Genomic DNA, 17746 nt, shown 5'->3' on the forward strand with positions numbered 1-17746 from the left:
GGATTTTACATACATATATCACAAATCCTGCTTTTCTGAATAATTGTCACTTTCCAAGTCTGATGAAAATAAGGGATGTTGCAAGAATTTTGTGATCTGGTGGAGGGATTTTGGCTTTAGAATCAGACACAGTTCATCTTGAGTCCCAGCCCAGCTCTTTATTAGTTTTGGGAGTTTGTCCATAGGAGGAAACAGATATTACATCCTGGTCTGCCACAGTCTGGCTGGGCACAAAATCACGAGCCGCCACACAGCTTGTAGATTCAAACAGCAACTCTTTATTCCCGAACTCACACCAGCCGTCTACAATCACGTTCTGGGGAAATCCACGTTCTCTGCCCAAATCCACGTTCTCTGCCCAAATCCAAATCCACTGGGCTTCTGTCTCCCAAATATACTGTCTGAATCCCGTGAGAACTCAAGGGGAACTCAGGCAGCAGGATACGCCCTATTCCCAGGAGGAATAATCTTAAACCTTAAACCTGGAACCTAAACTGGGAACACCCTAAACACGATTATCTTAAAACCGGGAACACCCTAATCTGCCTTGGTCCTTGAGCAAGGTCACCTACATTCAATGTCGCTGCAACATGTCAGCAACATGGGGTACGCTGGCAAGGAAATTGTCATACCTACTTGGCTAATGGCTCCCAGCACTGGTCATTAGTTCTAAGCCCCAATTGTGAGATAAGTTTGAATTTAATGTATTTAAACAATAGAGTCAAGGCCATGGAAGATCATGGTGTATGTGACCCCAAGGTCTTCAGACCCCATCTCCTTGTGTTTGCTATCTGATATCTGCAATGGGAAAGAACCTGTGATAAGAATCAAGTGGGAAAGAATAATCTACTTTTGGACACTTCCTGGTTGGAAGTTCCTGTTCCCATGGAGGGCATTGTTCTCCTACTTTTTGGGCCTGAGGAGAAATATTAGGAGACCAGGCCCTTGACTCACTGATATCAGGGGACCCATAGCTCTGAAAACTTGCCTACTGTGAACTGAGATATGACAGAGAGATTCACACTTGAGGGTGTAGTTCTCAAAATGTTACTGCTGTTTACCGGTGTGGAGTTCTTGCTTCCCCAATGCTGAAGTATAACACCAGAGAAGCACATGGAGGCAAGTTTAGAGTGGAAAGTAGAAGCTTTATTTATTAAAGGACAGCAGAAAAGACTTCTCCGCGGAGGAAGAAGGGGATTCAAGAGGTGGAATCCAAGTTAGGGGGAGACCTTCCCTCTTTTATAGATAAGGTCTTCTTCTTTCCTGTGTTGTTCCTGGGCTTTGTTCTGTTATCTTGCAGTGATATAATGTAGGTGGGAAGACCCAAAAGGTGAGGGGCAGATGGGCCAGAGAAGTAATCTGGGCAGGAAGGGCCTGGGGCAGCTTTTGATTAGCACCTCCCAGTATGCTGGGACCTGCTTCATTAACATTTTTTTTAGAATGGGCTCTGGGCCTTGGGAACATTAACATTTCAATTTCCCCAAGTGCTGCTCTGCTTTCCTGGGCTCCATTCTCAACATGGCCTTCATTTTCAATTTTACTCAATATTAGACCTGATTTACCTAACTACACTAACTACCGATCTTTAAATCTGGCTTCAAAAACACATACTTTATTAGTAGTATTTTATTAGTCACCTAAATGTACTATGCTGGGTTATGTTATTCAAATCAATTTCAGCTGTTTCTTTTTCCATTTGATAGACCCAACCTGATCTTTTCTTAAAATTGGGAGCCATCTCGCCACAAAGCCATGAAAAGATAATTTTACCTTTACTATAAATTACTGCAAATTCTGAACCTGCTTGGAATGCCTGCCTGTGCCTTGAACTCACCCCTGCCTGGCTCTCTGACCAGATAGCAGCCCTCTCTGAAACTTTAGTGACACCTCATAAATATTGGCCTTCCCTGGCCAGATAACGACCCTCTCTGAGGCTCTAATGATCCTCATAAATTCTGATGTTGGGGCCAGCAAAAAATGTAAACTACCATTAGTGTGATGTTTGTCAGAGTTCTGTTATCTGTAACCTCCCTTTGTGTAACTTTCTGGGCTATAAAGCTGGGCTGCAGGAAAGCTGCTGCTATTGTCTTGTTTCCCGCGGTTTTGGGTGGGAGAAGCAGGCTGGCCGGTCAAAATAATAAGCTTGCTTTACTTTGATTTTAATTGGAGTCAGTGGTCTCTTCTTGCATCCTGGTCTAACACATTGTTAATGTGAATAATAGAAATATTTAAATTTCCCTTGTGCCTTACATGCTGTTTTCATTGAATGTTGTCGCTTTAGGAGGTTGCTTCCCAGTTCAATCTGCCTCCTAACAAGAGCAGAAAAGTTAAATGAAATTTCATAGTAATTGTCACTATATCACTTTCAACCATGAATAATATACAGGCATATGTAATCCATAAACGGAAATTACATTATATGCAAGGTTAAATGAAAATGTTATGCTGGTTGGAGGCTCTGGGGTGCAATTCCCAGACCTCGGAAAAGAAAAAAAAAACACACAAAAAAACCCAACAACAAACCACGATGCAACCAAGAACCTGCCATTCTGGCCTTATTCATGCCTGGATTGGACATAATTCCATATCAATCAAAAAGAAGGCTTATTGGGCTCATACTGGGGGGGGGGGCACCCTCCGATGCCCTGTCAATCACTTCCTGACAACTGTCCAATCCTGTGTGCAGCCAGCGAGAAGAGGGCGGGCTTCCTCGATCTCTCAGGGTCCTTTTCTTCTGGTCCGCCATTCCTACTGTTCAGCTGCAGGATCGTCTGTTACGTTTGGAGTCCCCGGTTGCGGGTGCTGTGCGGGTGCTGAAGATCCCTGGGTCGTAGGCTTGGCTTCTGAGCACGAGGAAATGGTGAGTGTGGCGTGGCATCCGGAGCCTGAGAGGGAGGCGGGCGGCGGGCGGCACGGGGAGGGGAAGCAGAGACTGTTGGAACCGTGGCTGTGGCGGGAACGGGAGCCGGCCGACGCGACTGCAGGCAATCTCGCTCTGCTCTGCAGGCTTGAGCCTTCCCAGTACCCCCCCTCAGTCCCACTGGCCCTCCAGATGGCGAGTGTGCCCGTGGCAGAACCGCGAACAGCCTTTCCCCCCCAAGGGCACCCTCAGCTCCCGGTTCTAACCCTATCTGGCCGCCTTGTGCCTGCAGCCAGTGTCTTCCCAGATGGTGGTGGCTGACTGGGGGCACGATTATCTTCATCCAGTCTCCACCTGCGGGTTTCCCGCGGGAGAGGAGGTGTAGGATATAGGGAACTCGCTTCTTCCTGAGCTAGCTCGTTTGCATTTTTACTTCATTTTTTTTTTTTTTTTTACTTTCCTTTTGTTTGTTACTGGACCATTGACCGGAGGGATACTTTAACCACTGAGCTACGTTTCTGGTACTTTTATTTATTTATTTATTTTTTTAGAAGTAGTCGGAAACAATACCCTTATTTTGTTTGTTTATTTTTATGTGGTGCTGAGGGTCGAACCCAGGGCCTTGCACTTGCTGGAGGAGCACTCTACCGCTGAGCCACAATCCCACCACCCGCCTTTTTTTTTTTAATTATTTGAGACAGAGTCTAGCTAAGTTTCTGAGACTGGCCTTGTTATGGTTTGATTTCTCTAGACTTCTCTATCGCTATTAAATATATAATTCTAACATACCTGCAAATGGATTCGTGTGTGGATTTTGTTTATATTGTTATTCCTTGATGATTAACATAATGGTATAGTTTCATAATATGCATGGATGTCAAGTAAGGACTTCTCTCCAAAGCATATTTGGAGATCTTTATCATTAATTAGATGGTGAAACATTTCTAGGTCTCTGTAGCTCCTGTTTTGTTTAATGGTCTCTGTTTATGATCCAGAAACACACTGTTTTTGCTATTATGGCTCTGTGGCATAAATTGAAGTCAGATGTTTTGAGGTTTTCGGGTTTACAGTTTACAGAATTGCTTGCTATTCCATAAGACTCTGAGGGTTTTTTTTTCTTCTAGTTATGAGAATAATAATATTGTTATTTTGATCAAGATTATATCCCATCTGTAGGTGGCTTTAAGTAATCTGATGGCTTTTTTTCAGTCTATAGATGGCTTTAGTTTATTTAGTTTATTTAATGTAGATGACTTTAGTTTATCTGTAGATGATTTTAATGTTTTCAGTGTTTTGTAATTTTTCTCATGGAAATTTTTACTTTCTTTTGTTAGACTTACTGCTAAGCATTTTTAAGTTATTTGCAATAAAACAACTTTTTTGATTTATTTCTCAACAGATTCATTATTGTGGGCAAAAGTTATTGATTTTCATACTGATTTATTTATTCTGTAACTTTGATGCATTTGTTTATCACCAGTAGGAATCTTCTGGTGGAAACATTAGGATTTTCTAAGTTTAACCTTATGTCATCTGTAGACATATAATTTGACTTCTTCCTTTCCTATTTGTATCCCTTTAATTTTTGCGTCTTGCCTAAAGCTTCAGCTAAATTTATGTATTTATTGTACAGGAGTGGTGGGGGTGGGTGTCCTTTCTATTTTTCATCATTTAAAGGCACTGCATTCAGCTCTTCCCTATTCAGTAGAAAGCTGGCATTAGATTTGTTATGTAGCCTTTGATGTTGAAGCAATTTCCTTCTATTCACAGTTTCTTCAGATTATATATCTGGATGTGATATTGAATTTTGTCAAAGGCTTTTTTTTTTTTTGGCATCTATTGAGATGATCATGTGAATTTTATATTTGTATTTATGTGGTGTATTATATGTATATTGATTTGTGCTTGTTGCAGTCCTGCAATAAAAACAAGTTTATCATGCTCTATGATCTTTGTAATGTGCTATTAAATATGATTTGGTTTGCTATCACATTGAGGGGGTATTCATCTAAGTTCATTAGTTATATTGGTTTGTCATTTTCTTCCCTCAAGAAGTGTTCTTATCTTGCTTTGGTTTTTGTTTGGTAGTACTGGGGATTAAACCCAGTACCATTCAACTCATACAATCCCAGTAATTTTAATTTTATTTTGAGATTAAGTGTTAAGTTTTGGATGTGAGGTGTCCCCCAAATGCTCACATGCGAGACAATGCAAGAAGGTTCAGAGAGGAATTAATTGGATTGTGAAAGCCTTAACCCTATCAGTGAATTAATTCTTGCATGGGATTAACTGAGTTGTCACTGGAGGTAATAGTGCATTGGGGTCAGGGCTTTGGGGTATATATTTATGTCTGGTAAGTGGAGTTTTTCTCTTTGTTTTCTCATCACTATGTGAGCTGTTTTCCTCTGTCACACTCTTTCTTTCCACCAAGATGTTCTGCTTCACTTTGAGCCCTGAGGAATGAAACTGGCTTTCTATGGACTAAAACCTCTAAGACTGTGAGCCCTCAAATAAACTCTTAATCCTCTATAAATGTGCTCGTTCTTTTAGTCACAGTGGTGAAATAGCTAACTAAAATGCAAGGTCTTGCTAAGTTACTGAGGCTGGCTTTGAACTTGTGATCTTCCTGGCTCAGCCTCCCAAATTTTTGGGATTATAGGTATGCAACACAGTTTGGGATTATAGGTATGCAACACAGCTGGTCTCCTGCCTGGTTTTTAAAATCATGATGATACTGGCTTCATAGAATGAATTGGGGAGTGTTTCTTATTTTTCTAGTTCGAGGAGTAACTTGAGGAGCATTGTGTTGATTCCTCCTAATGTTCTGGTAAAAGTTAGTATTGAAGTCATCTTGTCCAGGAGATTCTGTGTTGAAAAGCTTGGTATTATTGCTTTATTTGCATTACTTTTTTTTTTTTTGCGGGGTGGGGATGTACTGGGGATTGAACTCAGGGGCACTCGACCACTGAGCCATATCCCTAGCCCTATTTTGTATTTTATTAGAGACAGAGTCTCACTGAGTTTCTTAGCGCCTTGCTAAATTGCTGAAGCTGCCTTTGGATTCATGATCCTTCTGCCTCTGCCCCCCTAGCTGCTGGGATTACAGGCATGTGCCACTGTGCCCAGCTGCATTGAATTTTATTGTTATTTTATGTTATCAATATGCAGTTTGTTAACTTTTGGTAGGTCATGCATGCCTTGAAATTTAACCATTTCTTCCAGATTTTCCAATGTATTAGAATATGAGTTTTCTAAATAGTCCCTGATAATCCTTTCAATTGCATTGGCCTCTGTAGTGATATTGCTTCTTTCATCTCTAATTTTATGAATTTCTCTTTCCTATGATTTGTTTGTCTAAGGGTTTATTCATTTCATTAATGTTTTTCAAAGAACCAACTAGTTTCTTCATCAATCCTTTGTACTCTTTTTATTCTCTATTTCATCTCTTATCTTTATTCTTTCCTTATACTCAGTTGGAGAATAATTTGATTTTTGTCTTTATAAGACTAACAGATGTATTACTAGGTTATTTTGTTTGTGTCTTTCTGGTATTTTATGTAGGAACTCATAACTGCATTTTCTTTTTTTAGAACTTCCTTCATGGTATCCCAGAAATTCTGTATATAGTATTTCTATTGTTTGAATCTAAGATTTTAAAAATTTCTCTCCTTATTTATTTTATGACATACACTCAAAAAAGTATTCAATTGCCATGTGATTGTATAGTATCTTTAATTTTTCTTGCTACTGATTTCAGGCAATAATGACCTGACAAGATACAAAGCATTGGTTGCACATTTTTCTCTGTTAGGACTTCCTTTGTGGCCTTCAATATGACCTATTTTGGAGAGAGTTCCATGAGCATGTTAAAATAAAGTGTGGTCACCTACTGTAAACTGAAATATTTTATAAGTACTTGTTAAGTCAATTTTGTATATAGTATGCTTTAGCTGCAGGCCATATTTTTTTCCTCAAAAATTAGGTCTGATTTTGTAATTGAAAGGTAAATTTGGTCATGTTTAATCAGTTTCATATGATCGTAGTGAACTTGGAATAAAAGCTGTGGCAAACCTATGAGAGTTGGACTTTGAAAAAGTGGAGTTGGTAATAAAATTATAGACAGAAAGATGGCTATCTAAATTGGATTTTGTCATGAACATATCTGCATATTTGTAAGGACAATCTAAAAATAAGTTGTCAAATATTTTCTTTGTTCTCTACTTATTTGTCAGGGTTGTGTTTTCCTATTATTGTTTGTCAGTGTGGCTTATTTCTCATAGAGGTGACTTGTACAATTGCTTCTGTATGAATATGGAAATGTCAGATGACAGCATTTTTTGTTTGTTTATCCCAGCACAAGGTTTTGTGTAGGTGTGTGGTTGATACAAATGAAGGCCTGTGTTCTAATGTAGATGAGAGTATTATCAACCCTAAGCTGGAGCCAATGCAAGAATGAGGAGACTGTAAAGTCCAGAGGACTGAATATTTGGTGAGATTGATGACATTGATCATTAGAGAAACAAGGTTTGATTTTGGATTAGATATGCAAGCGATTATACAAGACATAAATGCAAAATAGTACAAAGTTTTGGCTGAACAATGGAATTCTTAACATGTGTTAAGAGTATTCCTTAAGATATGAGAAGATTATTTTAATAATAATAAATGGCTTAAAACAATAAATACGAGAAAGAGTGACGATGTTCTTCCAAAAATAAAGATTAGAAACATACATTTGTGTCGGGTTTATGACTCTGTGGTATAGAAATTTCCTTGCTTGTGAGGTAACCTTAGTGTAATTCCTACCACTTCCAAAATAACAACAACAAATTAAAAAAAGAATTTTTTTAATTACAACATTTAGTTATACATATTAATTGTGTTTATTTTGCCAAAATTATACATGGTTCAATTTGATTTTTCCCTTTTAATCCTCATTACCTTCTTTTCTCTTCCATCTTTCCTCCTAATATTCTCCTTAGTCTAATCTACTAATCTTTCTTTCTCTCATTTATTTCTTTTTCATTGGTACTTTATATATACAAAAATATGTAATTGACAGTGTTCTATTCATATATGCAAATAACATTTTGTTCAATTCTGTCCACATTTTTCTCCATTCCTGTCCCTTCTTTTCTCAATCTCTAATCTCCCCTGTATATTTATGATATCCAATCACATTTTCCTAGTTTTGCTCTAGCTGACACATATGAGATAAAACATTTTACCCTTGATTTTTTAAATCTGTTTTACTTAGCATAATATTCTCCATTTCCATCCATTTACTGGCAAATGCCAATATTTAAAATTTCTTTATGATTGTGTAAAACTGTGTGTGTGTGTGTGAGTGAGAGAGAGAGAGATGGATGAAGAGAGAGAGAGAGAGAGATTTCTTGATGCATTCATCTGTTAATGGGCATCTGAACTGCTTCAACAATTTGGCCATTGTGAATTGTGCTACTATGTATATAAATGTGAATATATGAAAATATAGTTTAAGTTACATTTAGTTATGTATATAGGGAAAATTGACAGATATCCAATATTCATGACTATTCAGACATGTTTTTCTCATACAAATATAAATGAGTCATAAGAAGAAAATAACAACACTTCACTAATGATTATATATATATATATATATATATATATATATATATATATATATACATACATATAGCCATGGCATAATAATGTAAATGTTTTTTTATTATGAAAAATAATTTTTATTCAGAAACTATCACTTGCATTTTTGTGTGTCTCTTCACAATTTCTTATTAATTATACATGACTGTAGAATTCATTTTAGAATTGACACATTGTACAAAAATGGAGCACAGGTTTTCATTCCTCTGGCTATACATGGTGCAGAGTCACAAAAGTAGTGTAATCATACATGTGTATAGGGTAATAATGTTTGTCTAATTCCATCATCCTTCCCATACCCACACCATTTTTCCTCCCCTAACTCCCCTCTGCACAATCCAAAATTTATTCATCATCCCCCCCTCCCTTGTTGGATCATCATTGGCTTATCAGAGAAAACATTTGGCTTTTGTTTTTTGGGGGGGTTTGGCTTATTTCACTTAATATGATTTCTCCAACTTCATTCATTTATCTGTAAATGCCATAATTTCATTCTTCTTTAAGGCTGAGTAATATTCCAGTGTGTATGTGCACTGATTTTTTTTTTTTTTTTTAACCATTCATCTATTTAGGGGCATCTAGGTTGTTTCCATAGTTTAGCTATTGTGAATTGAGTTTCTCTAAACATTGATGTGGCTGTTTCACTGTAGTATGGTGATTTAAAGTCCTTTGGGTGCAAGCCAAGGAGTGGGATAGCTAGGTCAAATGGTGGTTCCATTCCAAGTTTTTTTGAGAAATCTCCATACTGCTTTCCATAGTGGTTGACCAATTTGCAGTCCCACCTGCAATGTGTGAGTATGCCCTTTTCTCCCCATTCTCACCAACACTTATTATTGCTTGTATTCTTCATAATTGCCATTCTGACTGGAGTAAGAGGAGATCTTGGAATAGTTTTTATTTGCATTTCTCTAATTGCTACAGATGTTGAGCCTTTTTTTCTATGTTGATTGATAGTATTTCTTCTTCCATGAAATGTCTATTTAGTTCCTTAGCCCATTTATTGATTGGATTATTTTTATTATTATTATTTTTTGGTGTTATGTTTTTTGAGTTTTTTATATATCCTGGAGATTAATGCCTGTGGTAAAGATTTTCTCCCGTTCTGTATTCTCTCTTCACGTTATTTATTGCTTCTTTTGCTGAAAAGCAGTTTTTAGTTTGAATGTATTCCATTTATTGATTCTTGGTTTTACTTTTTGCACTTTAGGGGTCTGGTTAAGGAAGTCAATTCCTAAGCTGACCTGGTGAAGATTTGAGCCTCGTTTTTCTTCTATTAGGTGCATGCATGGTCTCTGTTCTAGTGCCTAGGTCTTTGATACACTTTGAGTTGATCTTTGTGCAGAGTGGGACATAGAGGTAGAATTTCATTTTGCTACATATGGATTTCCAGTTTTCCTATCACCATTTGTTGAATAGCTACTTTTGTCTAGTATGAGATAAGGTGTTTATGTGCGTTTCTCTCTGTGTTTTCTATTCTGTACTGTTGGTCTACATGTCTTATTTTGGTGCCAATACCATGTCATTTTTGTTACTACTGCCATGTAGTATAGTTAAGGTCTGGTATTGTGATGCCTTCTTTTTCACTCTTTTTGCTAAGTATTGTTGTAACTACTCTGGGCCTGTTAATTTTCAAAATGAATTTCGTGATTGCTTTTTCTTGTTCTATGAAGAATGTCACTGGAATTTTAATAGGAAACAATTTTGGTAGTCTTGTTTGCCCTTTTTTATTGGCAGTGGATTTGACTGTTCTCTGCCTCCTGTACAAACTTATGTCTTCTACTTTCTGGTAAAATATGCATAAAATTAAATTTACTTTTATAAGTCTTTTTAAGGGTAAAATTCAGTACCATTTAGTGTATTCACAGTGTTGGAAAACATCAGAACTATCTAGTTCCTGATATATACAACAACCAGTGCCTTCCAACACCCATTTCCATTTTCTTATTCCCTCATGGCCTGGAATGACTAAGATACATTTTTTTTTTTCCAATGCATTTGCTTTGTCATAAAATTTAAAATAATTTGACCTATGCAGTATGTGGCAAGTTCCTCTAATTTATTTCCCTTAACATAATGCTTTCAAGGCTATTTTTGCTATATATTTTAGCATATTCTAATTAAAGTATTGATGAGTAAAATTCTTTGTGGACATACCAAATTTTAGTTATCAGTTGTGGTTTTTATTGTGTCATTTGAAGTATTTTGGATAAATCCAGGTGCACTCTACTACTGTACTGACCAACATTTCCAGACCTTTTTTTTTTTTTTTTTTTCCCCCATTTTGAGGCAGGGATTCCATAAACTTGCTCAAACTTGTGATTTCCACTTTCTACCCTCTAGAGTTCCTGGGATTCTAGGTTGCACCACTATAAGTGACAGTTATCAGTGAATCTGCTATTAGATATTTGGGTTGTTTGCACCTTTGGTTATTATTATCAATTTTGTGTGTGTGTGTGTGTGTGTGTGCATGTGCGTGTGTGCATGTGCGTGTGCACAGTGCTAGGGGATTGAATACAGGTCCTTGTGCATGTGAAGTAAGTACTCTACCACCTGAACTATGGCCCCAGCCCAGTACTTTTGGTTATTTTGAATAATTCAACTATAAATATTCATATACAAATTATTTTCTAACTATGTTTTGAGTTATTTTTGTACATGTCTGGTGTGAATTTTGATTTATTTTGCAATTCATTATTTATTATAATTATTTATATATTTATTGCTTATAATACATGAAGGTGCTTTCCACACTACTTGTACCATTTTGCATCCTCTCAAAGGTGTATGGAATTTTCAATTTTCCATAGCTTTGATTTTGTTTTGTTTTGTTTTGCTTATTCACAGTTTTAGGTTTTGGTAAATTTTAATATTTTTTGTTTACAGCACAAAACAACAACATTTAGGCAGATAAAAGATCAAACAATCTGTTACATATGGCTCTGAAGAGAAAAATGTATTGATACAAAGGAACATAGAGAGCATATGCAGTCCATGGTTATCACAGTCTAGATCCCTAAGACACAGTTTGTACATTTCAGTTTATATCAAATCAACAAAAGTTTATGGAACCACATTGATTTAATAGGTGAAAAAATTTGGGTGACTCTGGAATGTGCAAGTTGTCCCTAACAGTGTGGTCTCTGTCATTTGTGTTTATATGGAGGATGCATATGGGCACTACAGTGTGAAAACCTGAAACAGAAGTGTTGTGTGCATGGCTCTAATCATATTTTCAAAAGGGGAAATAACTGGCCTTCAGCTCAGGTTAAATATTTGTTGACACAACTTTTCAAAAACAAGAAAACTGTGTTAATATTGTCTTTTTTATTTCCATGATAATATAATATTATGCACAGGACTTTTATTTTAGTAGCCCCCTACTTTGGAGTTCCCTTTGAGTTCTCCCAGTGGTTCCCAGAGTGAGTGTGCGCACAGCCCAGGGGAGTGGGGGAGAGTTCCCAGGGCGTGTGCCTGGAGTGCTGGTGGAGTTCAGGCAATAAAGTTTCCTGTTTGAACGTACAAGTGCTTTGTGGCGACTCGGTTATTTGTGCCCAGCCAGACTGCGGCACTGTGAAGCGGAGTAATGAGGTTTTTAATCTGTCTGTCTATCTATCTACTTTTTTTTTTTTTTTAACTTATTTTGGTGCTGGGAATTGAACCCAGAGCATTGTACATGCTAGGAAAGCACTCTACCAACTTAGCTATATCCTCAACCCCAGACAGAGTTTTTTTAATCATTTAAAAATTTTATTAAGCATCTTTGAACACTTACAGTACTTGGGGAGAAAAATAATGATTTGTTTTAAAGCAGGGAGAAAATTATCTACAATGTCACTGCATAAAACTTATAGTGAATTATTTGACCAACTTCTTTCCTTTTTTGCCCACAAAGATTTTGCAATTTCTTAGTTCATATCTTCTACATGTATCCCAATCTGTTGCAGAATAAATTTTTAAACTTATTTTTAGTTTTTATTCTTCTTAAAAAATATTATTTTAAATAATCATTTATATTTTTTGGTTGTAGTTGACACAAAACCTTTATTTTATTTATTTATTTTTATGTGGTTCTGAGAATTAAACCCTGCACTATTTGAAACTGGCATAGTGATTTAATTGTTATTTCCCCACGAATAATGGTAAGAAAGGAGAGAACATTCACTGGATTCTGCCTTTCCCACTTTTGACTTTCTTGGGCGTGGTCACTTTATCAGAATATCTTTGACAACTGTTATGCATTTATCTAGGATGTCTCCCAAATCACACATGTTGTAATCATGGTCCCCAGTTGCAGGAAGGTTAAAAGATAGACTTTACATTGTTTCATGAGTGCTCTATATCTTCAGTATATTAGTCTAACTGGACTTGTGGAAAGACAGAACTGGTTGGAGGAAGTAGGTCACAAGTGTAGCCCTGAATCTGATTACCTTCTCTCAGTAATTTGGTCTTTCTTTACTGCCTGGTTCCCTAAAGCTGAACACCTTTTCTCCATGTCCTTCTTCCATGATGTTTATGCCATGGTAGGAATGAGCCTACCACAAACTGCATTCTCTAAAACTATGACGTAAAATAAATGTTTTCACCTCTAAGTTATTAGTTTTAGTTGTTTATTTATTTTTTTTTTCAATTTTTAAAAAAGGGTTATATTTTTATTTATTTTTTTAATTTATTTTTTTATTGGTTGTTCAAAACATTATAAAGCTCTTGACATATCATATTTCATACATTAGATTCAAGTTGGTTATGAACTCCCAATTTTACCCCAAATACAGATTGCAGAATCACATCGGTTACACATCCACATTTTTACATAATGCCCTATTAGTAACTGTTGTATTCTGCTACCTTTCCTATCCTCTACTATCCCCCCTCCCTCCCCTCCCATCTTCTCTCTCTACCCCATCCACTGTAATTCATTTCTCTCCTTGTTTATTTTCCCATTCCCCTCACAACCTCTTATATGTAATTTTGTATAACAATGAGGGTCTCCCTCCATTACCATGCAATTTCCCTTTTCTCTCCCTTTCCCTCCCACCTCATGTATCTGTTTAATGTTAATCTTTTCTTCCTGCTCTTCCTCCCTGCTCTGTTCTTAGTTGCTCTCATTATATCAAAGAAGACATTTGTTATTTGTTTTTTAGGGATTGGCTAGCTTCACTAAGCATAATCTGCTCTAGTGCCATCCATTTCCCTGCAAATTCTATGATTTTGTCATTTTTTAGTGCTGCATAATACTCCATGGTGTATAAATGCCACATTATTTTTATCCATTCATCTATTGAAGGGCATCTGGGTTGGTTCCACAGTCTAGCAATTGTGAATTGTGCTGCTATGAACATCGATGTAGCAGTATCCCTGTAGTATGCTCTTTTAAGGTCTTCAGGAAATAGTCCAAGAAGGGCAATAGCTGGGTCAAATGGTGGTTCCATTCCCAGCTTTCCCAGGAATCTCCATACTGCTTTCCAGATTGGCCGCACCAGTTTGCAGTTCCACCAGCAATGTACAAGAGTACCCTTTTCCCCACATCCTCTCCAGCACTTGTTGTTGTTTGACTTCATAATGGCTGCCAATCTTACTGGAGTGAGATGGTATCTTAGGGTGGTTTTGATTTGCATTTCTCTGACTGCTAGAGATGGTGAGCATTTTTTCATGTACTTGTTGATTGATTGTATGTCCTCCTCTGAGAAGTGTCTATTCAGGTCTTTGGCCCATTTGTTGATTGGGTTATTTGTTTTCTTATTGTTTAATTTTTTGAGTTCTTTGTATAGTTGTTTAGGTCATAGGAACTGAAAAGCTTCCTGAAAGAGAAACTTTACTAAGTCGAATGCCCTGATCCACTGTCCTATTTTTGTACCTGGTCATGGATTTGAGAACTGCTTGCTGAATAGCCTTGGTACCCACAGGGGCCATTCACTTGGATTGTCAATAGACTATCAGCCTCCTTATAAAATCTTCCTAGAAGACATCCTGAGGGTTGCAGTGGAGTCACAGGAAAAATTAGTTGTCCTGTGGCTTAGAAGCATCTCCCATTATTCAATTAATCTACTTATGTAACTGCTCCGTATGTATTCTTTCCTTAGCCTCAATTCACTGCAGATAGAATGTATTCTCCTATCTTAATTTTCTCTGAGTTGTGAATGCAAGAAGATTATCCCAAAGTTCCAACAAAACCCACACACAGTTGTGCATATAAAAGTTCCACAATGTATTTCAGTGAGTAAAAAAAGGGATGGGAGAATGTCTTAGATGCCAGGATTTTCTTGACTATACCCTTGGATCCTGCATGTGTGTTATATTCAGTACTGTTTCCCTTGGCTTGTCACCTTAGGACAAAATGAAATACAAAGGAAGACAAAGACAAAGAGACAAAAACAAACAAGGGACCAAAACAACAACAACAAAAAAAACTTGTTTCATGTTTAACTTTTCTCTAACTGTAAAGTATATTTTGTTTCTGTAGCTTCAAATGTAACAGATATAACCAAAACAACTGGATATAACTTGAGTTTTAGAAAATAACGTGCCCTTACATTATGTAAGAATATTATTTGGCCTTCTTCTACCCAAAAGTGTTTTTAGTGGTTTCTCATGTGTGCTCTATTTGGTAGCTTATTTTAGATAAAATTCCATGGTTTATCTGTAAGTAGAAAAAAATCTCTCTTCCATTTTGGCTGAAGAAAAACAAACTCGATTCTTTTAAATTGTGTTGTAATTAAATCGGTGAATTCCAGATATATTAAATAATCTGTTCCTTTTCTTTGAACCCTTGTAAGAGTCAGGCATATATATTATTATCTGGACATTTTAAGCTAACATTAAATCATGTGAGATATGGCTTGGCAAATCCTAGAATTATTCACATATGATTTATATTAATGATTTGTTATTGTGGAGATAGCACCAAAATTATATATTTTCTGGGAAAATGGGTGCTTTTGTTTGTTTATGTTTTGAAATATAAAATCAGCCCTGACTAGTTATGGAGTCCCTGTTTTAAACAAACAAATAAATGAAAAATAAATAATATTTCAGTGGATATTTTTCGGTGGTAAATCTGTAAATTGACACTAGTTTCAACCCCTAATAAAAAACAAAACAAAACTCACTAAATGCGAATATTTTTATGTATTTACTCATTTAAAGGGGTCTTTTCTCCTTTAAAACTATATGAATAAAATTTGGAATCAGGGAGGTCTGAGCTAAATGACTTCTAGTTAAATTAATCTTGAACCTACAAATAAAGTCTTTGAAGAACCACATGTTTTGTTTCTTTAGAGGCCTATTTTCAAGATGTGGGTTTGAATTGTGGACAGTCACTCCTGAGAAAGAAGCCTAGGGAAGGACAAGGGAAGAAGACATGCTTGGTCTCCAGTTGTGTGGCCCAGGTCAGGGGCTGCATTAAATTTACCTCCTAAAGTACTTCATGTTTAGAACTTGCAGTCTTCCTTTTCTATCTTTCACATCTGTGTTTAGCATATTTACCTACTTTACTTCCTTTGCTTCTCACAATAGTCAAATTTAACTCTACATTATATATATATACCCATATATATCTCCTATATTGAGAGCCTCCCTTCCATTCTTACACTTTTGTAAATTCATGCCATGACTGCATGACCTGCAAGATTGAAAAAGTTTTCTTTTTGAAAAAGGAGCATAAAAAATCTTGGTAATCTAGACTTCTGTTGGGGATGTTTTGGGCTCACTGAACATTGCTGAAGAAATGAAACATGCTTTGTTTACTTTATGTTTAGATGTTCCATTGTCTTTAAGTACTTGAGAAATGCACATCCTTTGTCCCTAACAACTTAGCTAGCCCTGAAAGGATGCAGTAATTAGGGCAGATTCATTCTGTAGAATGCTAAAGAAAGCCTACTGACATATACTTTAGAGCATAAGAGACGTGTAAAGCTAAACAATTGCATAAAACTAATGTATTTTTATGAGTAGACTGACATTGGGCTTTACATTTTATTATATTTTGACTTGTCCACTGGTATCACGGCAGTGATATGTCCTTCTATGTCAATTGAGACTTCATACCAATCTGCTCTTGCACAGATTTAGCCTTATTTGCTTGGCCCAAATCCTCTCAGATTTTCTCTTTAAAGATAAACATTTTCTTGTTTTCATTAAGAACATTGTCAAGAGTTTTCTAAATAACCTTTGGAAACCATCATATTTGATACAGAATCTCTTCTTTATAACTTTTTTCTTGTGCTTCTCTTTGGACAATGAATGTTCTGCTTGTTGTTTACCAGAGGTGTTTGCTTTATTATTGGAGGTCATGAAGCTGACTGCAACCTGTAGGCTTTCTTTTTATTTTGCTTCCAGTTCCCAGACACAAACCACAAAAGTTCCATGAATTTTCAGTTAAGGAAACAACAATCATATGATTGAAATGTCTGAAAATTATGAAATAGATCTCAAAACAAATTATAAATAACAAGGGAAATTGAAGAATGTTTAAGACTCACAAATGTAATTCTTGTTTATTTTTTATGTTTAAATGTGATTATCTCTATAGTGTCTTTTTAAAAAGGCTCAATCCCCATAGATTTATAACTTTTTTAAAAACCAAATTTATTATTTTACACGAAAATTTATCCATTTTTATGTATAGAAAGTTACAATTTTATGTATGTGCCCATAAAATAAATATCATTTCATTGACTTGATTATGTCTTCTTAACATGTGTCTATGACTCTTCTTATTTATAATAACTCTTGCTCTGAAAATTGTTTTAATTTATTTTGAACTTAATGTTTATCCTCCCCACCCCACCCCCAGAATTACAGGACAAATAAACTTTGGTAAATATCAGGTTGTACCATTTAGTGTACATTTCAGAAAATGTCATAAAAGATAAATACTATTGTTACTATCAGATTATTTTGGTTGTTATGAATCAATATGTGAAAAAAGAGTAATATGTGTAAATTTGAAATGGTAAAAAAGGATTGACATTGCTGCTTGTTATTTTAATAACATTTATAAATCCCATAATATATTTTAAACTCACAGTCTTCAATGAATGTTCCCCTTAGGTCTACCTAAAAGTTTCTTATATCATTGTTATTGAAACAAATTGTCAGATACAAATATGAGCACAATGCAGGAGAGGTTACACACCATGCAATGGATTCTGTCATCAATGTTGGTATAACTGCCTATAATACTGACAACATTGGTATCAAAACAGTGGTAAAGAAAACTGCAAAACAAATAGGGGGAAAAAA

At 36.1% G+C, this 17746-nt stretch overlaps 1 protein-coding gene across 1 annotated transcript in view; it reads left to right on the forward strand.

Annotated features, from left to right (window-relative positions):
• The first annotated feature begins 2529 nt into the window (after positions 1-2529).
• The window catches only part of LOC139707647 (zinc finger protein 420-like), a 38584-nt gene continuing 23367 nt past the window's right edge, over positions 2530-17746 (forward strand). Inside the window, 1 exon segment of the mRNA XM_071619072.1 lies at positions 2530-2860. Coding sequence (XP_071475173.1) covers positions 2858-2860 — 3 coding nt within the window. The 5' untranslated portion in view covers positions 2530-2857.

Source organism: Marmota flaviventris, chromosome 1 (genome assembly GCF_047511675.1).
Source record: "Marmota flaviventris isolate mMarFla1 chromosome 1, mMarFla1.hap1, whole genome shotgun sequence".
In the NCBI taxonomy this organism is placed as follows: Eukaryota; Metazoa; Chordata; class Mammalia; order Rodentia; family Sciuridae; genus Marmota; species Marmota flaviventris.